At 34.4% G+C, this 10,831-nt stretch overlaps 1 protein-coding gene across 1 annotated transcript in view; it reads right to left on the reverse strand.

Annotated features, from left to right (window-relative positions):
• csmd3a (CUB and Sushi multiple domains 3a) overlaps positions 1 to 10,831 on the reverse strand; it is a 516,772-nt gene that overhangs the window by 287,395 nt on the left and 218,546 nt on the right. Inside the window, exon 30 of the mRNA XM_073847643.1 lies at positions 53 to 247. Coding sequence (XP_073703744.1) covers positions 53 to 247 — 195 coding nt within the window. The remainder of the gene's footprint in view (positions 1 to 52; positions 248 to 10,831) is intronic.

Here is a 10,831-nt window from a genome sequence, read left to right on the forward strand (position 1 = left end):
GGGGATGTTCTCCTGGTGTTCACGCACAATACAGATGGGAACGTGAGCATACCTTGGCAGCTGGGCAGATCTCGGTTCCACTCAGGTCTGTTGGTGCCGCCCATGACACAGGTGAGACTGGAATAACCCTGGAGTTGGTAGCCTGGATCACAGTGGAAGGTCACAGTGGAGCCCAGCTTATAGTCTCCACCCAACCGAGTGCCATTCATCACGCTGCCCGGGTCAAAACAAGCCTCACGCAGTTTAGCTATACGGGAGAGGAGCACAAGACATATGGTGTATGATAAAGCTGTAGAAGATAAAAAGATCAGAAGAGATGAAAATGCCAAGCAGTGAGTCACTGTCAACCTTTGAAACTTTCCAGTTTGCGCTCAAGCATCTTGAAACACTATATCATGACAGTCTTAAAGAAACCGTTTACCAAAAAATGAACACTCGGTCATCATTCACTCACCCTCAATCAATGAAAATCAATAAATGTATCGCTCAAGGACATAAATCCACTTCGAGAATGGCTCTTTAACCACCAGGCCGAAACAAAAGAGCAATTACCTTTGTATTCCAGATGGAAGCCTGTGTAGCTCACGGACCCGTCGCTGCGGAAGGCAATGTGCATGATGTTGGAGCTGCTTTCGACTTTTTCTGGCAACTTGCTATCTTGAAATGTGCCAATCAGATGACTGTTGCTGTGAGGTCCGTCGTAGATGTACAAGAAGTCATAGTTGGGCTCAATGCTGAAACTGAGAGAAGACATGTATAGGGTCAAAACACGGTGCAAAAAACACGGTGATCTATCGACTTCTTTCTACACAATTTACTCCTGAAAGATTAGTTCAACCACAAATGAAAATTCTGTCAGCATGCCATTGCAAATCATTGCACACAAAGGGGATGATAGAAAAGCATCAAAAAGTATGATTTTAGAATAGCAATAAGAGAAGCAATAGAGCGCAGTCTTTTAAACTACTTTGACTACTTTTTAAACTACTTTATTATGGTCGCAACATGCTGTCCTACAAAAAAACAGCTGTGTGAAGATTTGCACATTTTCCCGCTGTGTTCAATACAGAGAGAAAAAACAACAATCAGCAATGAAAGAACCTTGCATTTCTGGGTGAACTAGCCCTCTAATTTTTGGTTTACACTGCAAAAAATTATTTTTCTTCTCAGAAGCAAAAACTGGTTTGAGTCTGTGATGTCAACAACCTTGTTATTTTTCATGTTTTCAATATTCTTTTTTTCTTTTCAAAATGCATGATTTATTCAGTACAAATTCAGTGCAAAAACATTTTTAAATCAAGATACATTTAAATTTGTTTTCTGAAAAATGTGTCAAAATTGAGTGGTTTTATGCTTTAAACAAGAAACATATTTGACAAATTAAAAATATACCGTAATTTAAAAGAGAAAACAAGACTTATTTTTTACCCCATTGGCAGATTTTTTTTAGGCATATCCTCACTTCTTTTATATGATTTTTTATGTTTATCTTGTTTTTTTCAGTACAATTTTTTGTATATCAATTTACATTTGAATGAGAAGCAAAAACTGAATTGAGCTTGTGATGTCAACAAACAAGCTTGTTAAATTTGTACGTTTTTAAAAGGATGGTGCTTGTGTCCTCCTTTCTGTTTTACAGCAATCACAGTTTACTAGCATTTCTACACTGCAAAAATGACTTTATTTCTTAGCATTTTTGTCTTGTTTTCCATTACAGATATTTAAACATTCGTAAATCAAGATACATTTGTTTGTTAAAAACTTAATTTAAGGGGAAAACAAGATTTTTTTACCCCATTAGCAGACTTTTTTTAAATTATTATTTTAGGCATATACTTATTCTTATACTTATTCAAGACCAGTATATGTACTGCATGAATTATTCTCTACTCTGCATTTTTGTCTTGTTTTTTTTTCAGTACAAATAAACAATTTTAAATAAAGATACATTTAAATTGGAAGCAAAAACTGAATTGAGCTTGCAATGTCAACAAACAAGCTTGTTAAATTTGTATGTTTTCAAAAGGATGATGGATGTTTCCTCTTTTTATTTGATATTTTTTTAATTTTTGTCTTGCTTTCCATTACAATACATTGACTTCAGATGCAAAATTATTTAAGCTAGTAAGTCTTGTTTTCTGAAAAATGTATCAAAATTGAGTGGGTTTATGCTTAAAACAAGAAAAAAAATAAGACAAATCAAAACTTAATTCAAAAAGCATAACATTTTCAGAAAACAAGACTTTTTCTTGGTATAACGCAACAAAAATGATTTTCTTTCTCAGTATTTTTGTCTTGTTTTCCAGTACAAATATATGAACATCAAGACATATTAAATCAAGATACATTTACTTGAGAAACAAAAACACCTGATGAGCTGTTCAATCTATTAGGTCTTGTCAAATAAATGAGTTCATGCTTAAAAAAAATATCTGAAAACAAGAAAAAAAATACATTTTATGCCTTATTTTAGGCATAAACACTCCATTCTGATGAAATTTCAAAAAACGGGACTTAAAGGGGACATCAGATGCCCATTTTCAACAAGTTGATATAATTCTTTAGGGTCTTCATGAAATGTCTGCAACATACTTTGGATAAAATTCCTCAGTGGTCATATAAAACAACACCCTTTTAACCTTGTCAAAAACACATCTGCTCACAGCAAACCGTTTTGGTGCATGTCTCTTTAAATGATAATTTAACCCCGCCCCTCTCTTCTGCCTTTTATAATAAAAAACTAATCCACTATGTCCCCAGTGGCTCTGATGTTGGGAGAAAATGAAGACTGTTATGTTCACTTTTAACTCAAACTACATAACACCTGCAATGTTTATGAGACATTGTTGTTGCTACTGCTGCGCGGAGAAAATGGCGGACAGCGTACAACTGTCTGAGAGCAAAAATATACTAATGTGACAGTTCGTCACCATATTTCTTCTCCAGTAAATGTATCCTGATTAAAGGTTTTTAGATAAATACAGTCTTTTTTTTGCAGTGTAGAAATGCAAATAGTTTCTAAAGTGTGATGACTGTAAAAGAGGAACGAGAAAATAAGCAGCATCCTATTATGAACATGAAAATTTATCAAGTGCTTGTTGACAACATCACAGGCTCCATCCAGTTTCCACCATGTGCCCAGCTGAGGCTGTTAAAACCTGTGCCTGTGATCTTCCTAAAAGACCTTTTGGGTCACCTGAGGCAGAAAATGTTTTGAAGAGCCTTTTCTGTGCGTTTCAGGTGGGGGAAATGTTATGAAGTGGAAACATCCGATGTGGGTGGAAAATGCACGTAAATGGCACAGCAATGCTTTGGGAAAATGTAGTCAGAAAATGCTGCACTTCACATTAAGTACTGCAATGAGAGCAGGCGGCTGTATTAATGTCATTATGAAGATTTGTTTATTGTCCCGAGACTGCAATGGGATAGCACCTACAATCTGCCATTAATTTGAGACAAATTGGTAAATACTGCAATAAAGTCACGTGGAATTATGACTCGCAGGCCTCTCAGAGACTATCTATCTAGAGAGATCTTTTTCCAATTACTACCCTGATAAAAAACACAATTCTAAGTCATATGTTAATTTGAAATTAATTGAGTTTTTTTGCACACAGACCACAGTCTGATACCACATTCTAATTTACAGTCTAAGATGGAACCAGTTATGGGTCAGTGACGTGACACTCATTTTATATGTTCAGATGTAATCATTTATTCAAAGAAACATTAAAAATGCAAATCACGCTGATGACTTAAAAACATCTCTTTGATTAACCCTTTCAAAAATTCAGTTTGTCAAAAATGTCTAGGTAGTTTATCCATCTTGAGAAATATTTTTTTAAAAGTCTAATGAAGAAATATATAAATTAAAAAGTCTCATTAAAAGGCTGGGGGGGGGGGGGCTTAAAGTAGGTTGGCTTTTTTGTAATGAAAACTAATAACACACAAATTAATATAATGTATACTATAAAAATAAAATATAAAATGTTATAAAATTAAAAGTATTAATACAAATATACAGTGCCTTGCAAAAGTATTCATCATGTTTTGTTGCAGCATTATGTTAAACTGCTTTAAATTACTTTTTTTCCACATCAATCTACATCTAATACACCATAATGACAAAGCACAAAACAGGTTTGTATCAACTTTGCAAATTTATTAGAAATAAAAAACTGAAAAGATCCAGTTGCATAAGTATTCACACCCTTTTCTGGGACACTCGAAATTTAGCTCCGGAGCATTCATATTGCTTCTAGATGTTACTACATTTCCAGTGGAGTTAAACTGTGGCAAATTCATTTGAATGAGTATGATTTAGAAAGGCACACACCTCTCAGAAAAGGTCTAACAGCTGAAAATGCATATCAGAGCAAAAACCAAGTCCTGAGGTCAAGATAACTGCCTGTAGAGCTCAGTGACAGACTTGCGTTAAGGCAATGATCTAGGGAAGAGTTCTAAAAAAAATCTGCTGCATTGAAGGTTCACAGAAGCATTATCCATAATGGAAGACGATTGGAACAAATAGAACCCCCATCCAAGCTGACAGAGCTTGAGAGGTGAAAAGGTGAGGCAAAGAATGGCAGATAATTGTCAAATGCAGATGTGCAAAGCTTGTCACATCAGACCCAAAAAGACTTGAGGCTGTAAAGGTGCTTCAACTATGTACTGCGTTAAGGGTATGAATACTTATGCAATGTACTTATTTCAGTGTTTTATTTTTAATAAATTTATAGAATTTGCAAAATTCATGTGGGGTTCATATGTATATATATTTAGAGTCATTAAAAAGATCTTCTATATCTTCCTGTGTTTAGAATGCCATTTGTGACCCTGGACCACATTACCAGTCATAAGTGTCCATTTGTTTAAATTTGAAAGCTGGATAAATAAACTTTTCAATAAATGTATAGTTAGTTAGGATAAGACAATACTTTATACAAATATACAACTATTTGAAAATCTGCAATCTGAGGGTGCAAAAAAATTAAAGTGTTGAGAAAATTGCCTTTAAAGTTGTCCAAATTAAGTTCTTAGCAATGCATATTACTCATCCAAAATTAAGTTTTGATATATTTACAGTAGGATATGTACAAAATATCTTCATGGAACATGATCTTTACTTAATATCCTAATGATTTTTGGCATAAAAGAAAAATTGATAATGCTATTTTTGATCAAATATTATTTAACGTATTTTTGACTGGTTTTGTGGTTCAGGGTCACATTTAGTCCTTCAAGTTAACAATCTTACCTGATAAATGCCAAGGAAATGACGTAATCAGGGTGAACCGTGATGAACCAATCACAGTCCTTGCTGTGCGGGTACGGATGAGGAAAATTCGGGGACAGAATGAATCCAGACGATCCTGTAATGTTTCCACCGCAAGGAGCTGGAAGAGATTATTTCCTGTTAGAGTTAATGAAGTATATATAATTTTTCCTCCCCACGGTGTGCAAGCTCTGCTATTTTATCTCAAAATGGCTAGATATAATATGCGCAAATGACCATGTTAGCTGATATTTCATTCAATAACTAGCTATGAGTCAAACTCAAATCGTTCATTAATATTCATGAGTAAAGCTGATAAGTTCCCGCCCCCCACCGTTTAAATTGTTCTAAAGCTCCCTCTCTGCCTTTAAACCGGATTGACCTTTAAAATGTCTAAATGTGACTTAAAGTTGAAAGAAAATAGGTTTCGCAGACTCCCGGTATCCAGAAAATAAATGTAGTTTCCTAGAAGCATTTATCATGAGAAGTCTTCACCCCAGTTTCCCACAACCCAGAATAAGTTTAAGCGCTGACTGGGCATGTGATCAGAAATTTCCATCAAAGAGATTTATTATTCCAGGCCTTTTATAAAGGGTGATTCAAGTCATTTCTGCTAGTTATTTTAGACATTTCGTCAGAGCTGACAAGTGTGAAATGAGAGGCCGCCCGTATTTCACAGGCCTCAGGTGGCATCGCTGTAAATTGAATAAATCTCACCAATGCATGTTGGAGGGCTGGGCTGCCAGTAGAATCTGTTGTCCACCTGAATGCAGGTGATTCTGGGTTCGCCTTGCAGGTCGTAGCCCGGATCACACGCGAAGGTCACCGTATCGCCAGGCTCTTTGCCCTCTCCGCTGCGACTGCCGTTCATGGGCGTCCCTGAGTCCCTGCAGGCGGTCGCCACTGAACCTGCAAAATGGGAATGGTGACCAGCTGTGCTCACTTTTCACTTACCAGGATATCTCCGCAGGAGGTAGCATTTCCTGCTCGGAAATGAGGTTGCGTGGCCTCGGTAGCGAACAATGGCTCACTGGGGGCTCTGCTGTGCAGAGCACCGTCTAATACAGGTGTGGAATAAGTCTGAGATTCAGTACGGCAGTCGTGCTTGCCTGAAAAATCACTTGCTAATGGATGCAGGGTTTTTTTAGCCTCATTATGCATTTACTTTGAAATGGCTTTTACTTTCTTCAAGCAGAGAAAAAGCAGCACATTTTAGGCAATTACATTCAAAGTGGTGTTCCATGCAAAAAGCAAAACTCAGTAAAAATTTAATTTAAAACAATCTATGGACGTATGCTACAGCTACACGGTTTGTCGCTACATAGGCTACCACTGAAAAGTTTGGGATCAGTGTTTCTTTTTTGACAGAAATTAATACTTTTCTTCAGTGAGGATGCATGAATTTAATCAAAAGTGGCCGTAAACATATTGGTAATTACTTGTGCTTCGTCACACGCCGGCTGTTATGAACGCGTTCAGGACAGTTGGACATTGCAGTGGATCAGAGGTTAAAAAAAATTATATAAATACTGTTCAATTTCTTTCACAGACCAATTGATTTGTGCGTTAAGACCTTAAAGTATCGTCACGAGCCGCAGGGTTTAATTTGGTTTTGTCTGTGTATGTCTTATTGACTCTCGAAGCCATGGGTCCCATTGACTGCCATAATATGACTGACAGTTAAAAATCTTTGTTTGTTCTACTGAATAAACAAAGTCACCTACATCTTAGGGGTAAGAAGACAAACATCAAATTTTCATTTTTGGGTGAACTACCCTTTTAAAATAATTTCTGGAGGATCATGTGACACTGAAGACTGGAGTAATTCTGAAAATTCAGCTTTGATCACAGGAATAAATTACATACAAATAAGAGTTATTTTAACTTGTAATAATACTTCACAATATTACAGTTTTTACTGTATTTTCTATCAAACAAATGCAGCCTTGTTGAGCAGAAGAGACTTCTTTCAAAAACATTAAAAACTTCATTCCACCCAAAGTTTTTAAAATAGTATAACTATTATTTTCATTCACATGCACCAATATAACATCAGAGAAATAAACAACCACATATGTGACCCTGGACCACAAAACCAGTCTTAAGTCGCTGGGGTATATTTGTAGCAATAGCCAAAAATACATTGCATGGGTCAAAATTTTTGATTTTTCTTTTATGCCAAAAATCATTAAGAAATTAAGTAAAGTTCATGTTCCATGAAGATTTTTTGTAAAATTCCTACTGTAAATATATCAAAATGTAATTTTTCATTTGTAATATGCATTGTTAAGAACCTAATTTGGACAACTTTAAAGGTGATTTTCTCAGTCTTTTTGATTTTTTTGCACCCTCAGATTCCTGATTTTCAAATAGATGTATCTCGGCCAAATATTGTCCTATCCTAACAAACCATAGATCAATAGAAAGCTTATTTATTGAGCTTTCATATGATGTATAAATCTCAGTTTTGTCAAATTTAACCTTATGACTGGTTTTGTGGTCCAGGGTCACATATGTGACCATGAACCACAAAAACAGTCTTAAGTAGCATGGGTATATTTGCAGCAATATCCAAAAATACACTGCATGGGTCAAAATGATTTATTTTTCTTTGTGTCAAAAAATCATTAGGATATCAAGTAAAGATTATGTTCCATGAAGATACTTTGTAAATTTCCTACTGTAAATATACCAACATTTATTTTTTGATTAGTAATATGCATTCTTAAAAACTTAATTTGGTCAACTTTAAAGGTGATTTTCTCAATGTTTTAATTTTTTTGCACCCTCAAGATTCCAGATTTTCAAATAGTTTCATCTCTGCCAAATATTGTCCTTTGCTAAAAAAACAATACATCAATATACAGTATGTTATTGTTATTTAAACAATTTTTATATGTGAAAAAATCAGGGACATCAATGAACAATTTTGACTGGCCATACAAACGAATCAAAGTTTTGAATCGACTCACTGAAATTAAGGGTTTGGAATGATTCATAAAAGATTAATCAAACTCAAATTTCCAGCACAGGCGACTATAATCATGACACACACCATTACTGTACTATAAAATTAATAATTTAGAACACGATTTAAAATTTCAGTCATTCCATCCACCCATATTAAATGTTTCACCGTTCATCTAAATGGCTCCATTAGCTTTTCTTTTTATTTGATACTAGAACTGCGTACTGTGAAACTCTCTGGTTTTAAAGAAAAATACTTACTTGAGAAATCAATAGCAAATCCAGATTTGCTAATGTAAAAGTCTGTCTCAAACTGGATGGTGACCACGTTGAGAGTGCTGTGAATGCCGTCAGGTAGCAGCGAACCGCTCACTTCCTTCAGGGCCATCTCGTTTTCTGGATGGCCGTCCCAAACCTTCAGGATATCATGCGATGCTTCTGTGTCAAACGCCAAGAACTGCAGACTAAAAAAAGACATTCAAATTAAAACTGGATTCACTGAATTACATAGACTGAAATTTCCATGTATTAATAAATGCTTAAAGAGATAGTTCAGCCAAAAAAGAAAATGCTGTTCCAAATCTGTCTGAGCTTCATTCATTTTCGAATCACAAATTAAGATCTTTTTGATGAATTCCGAGAGCTTTCTGACCCTGCATAGAAAGTAATGCAACTGACACATTCAAGGCCCAGAAAGGTAGTAAGGACATTGTTAAAATAGCCCATGTGACCTCAGTGGTGCAACCGTAATTTTATGAAGCTATGAGAATACTTTTCTCATCATGGCTATGTCATGAACGCATGTCGAAGACACAAAAGAGAAGAAATTGTTGAATAAAGTTGTTCATTTTGTTTTCTTTGCGCACAAAAGTATTCACGTAGAGTCAGAAAGCTCTCAGGCTTCATCAAAAAATATATTAATTTGAGATGTGAAGATGAAGAAAGGCTTGGAATGACATGAGGGTGAGTAAGTAATGACAGAATTTAAATTTTTGGGTGAACTATCCCTTTAATTCGATCACATAAATAATTAGGTAACACTTCACCAATAAGATTCCATTGTTCTGCCATACTTTATTTTTACTATAAAATATACTATATTTTTTCATACTATGGAAGTCAATGTTGACCACCAACTGTTTGGTTACCAACAGTTTTCTAAATATTTTCTTTTATGCTCAACGGAAGAAAAAAAATAATAATTTTTTAATTTTTTTGGATGAACTATCCCTTTTACATAAACTAACCTAGAAAAAGCACTTCTATATTATCAAAATCAAAAGTTGTATCTGTTTAAGGTGAAATGCATATTTTTTTGCCATATTAGCTTCAACAAATCAGCAGATCATTTATAAAAAAATTTAAATAAAACAACTGCTTAATTAGAGAAATAATACCTCCAAATAAATGATTTTGGGGAATATAGTTTGAATCGATATTTTTATAGCAGTGTCTTTTAGTATTACTGTATGTATATATAGTATTTATTAATATTTTTGACTGGGCTTTTATTTTTAGTTAAGTTTTCATCTTATATTTTTGTAATTTTGTTATGTGATTTTGTCTTTTAATTCTTTTAATATTTATATTTAGCTTGACATTTTTAGTTCTAATCTTAGTACTCCAACTGGCAACATTTCTGATGCTTTCAAGCTACAAAAAAGTATCATAAAAGCAGAATAAAAAAACATGCTATTTATTCAGCTGATTTGCTGATGCTAATATGGCAAAAATGACACACTTTACCTTTAATGTGCCTGAGCTAACATGAACATTAACAAATGTAACCTTGGACCACAAAACCTTAAGTCTTAAGTAGCACAGGTCAAAAAATACACTGTATGGGTCAAAAGGATCATTTTTTCTTTTATGCCAAAAACATTAGGATATTAAGTAAAGATCATGTTCCATAAACATATTTTGCAAATATCCATAAATTACTTTAGATTAGTAATATGCATTGCTAAGAACTTCAGTTGGACAACTTTGAAGGTGATTTTCTCAATATATATACTGCATTTAACCCATCCAAGTGCACACACACAGTAGTGAACACACACACCATGAACACACACCCGGAGCAGTGGGCAGCCATTGCTGCGTCGCCCGGGGAGCAGTTGGGGGTACGGTGACTTGCTCAAGGGACTCACCTCAGTCGTGGTATTGAGGGTGAAGAGAGTGCTGGTTATTCACTCCCCCCCACCTACAATCCCTGCCGGACCTGAGACTCGAACCTGCAACCTTTGGGTTACAAGTCCGACTCTCTAACCATTAGGCCACGGCTACCCCGTATATATACAGTATATTTACTGTAGTATATATATATATATATATATATATATATATATATATATATACACATATATATACATATATATATATATATATATATACACACATATATATATATACACATATATATATACACATATATATACACATATATATATACACATATATATACACATATTATATATATACACATATATATATACATATATATATATACACATATATATATACACACATATATATACACACACATATATATATATATATATATATATACACACATATATATATATATAT

The sequence above is a fragment of the Garra rufa genome, chromosome 9 (assembly GCF_049309525.1).
Source record: "Garra rufa chromosome 9, GarRuf1.0, whole genome shotgun sequence".
Taxonomy (NCBI): Eukaryota; Metazoa; Chordata; class Actinopteri; order Cypriniformes; family Cyprinidae; genus Garra; species Garra rufa.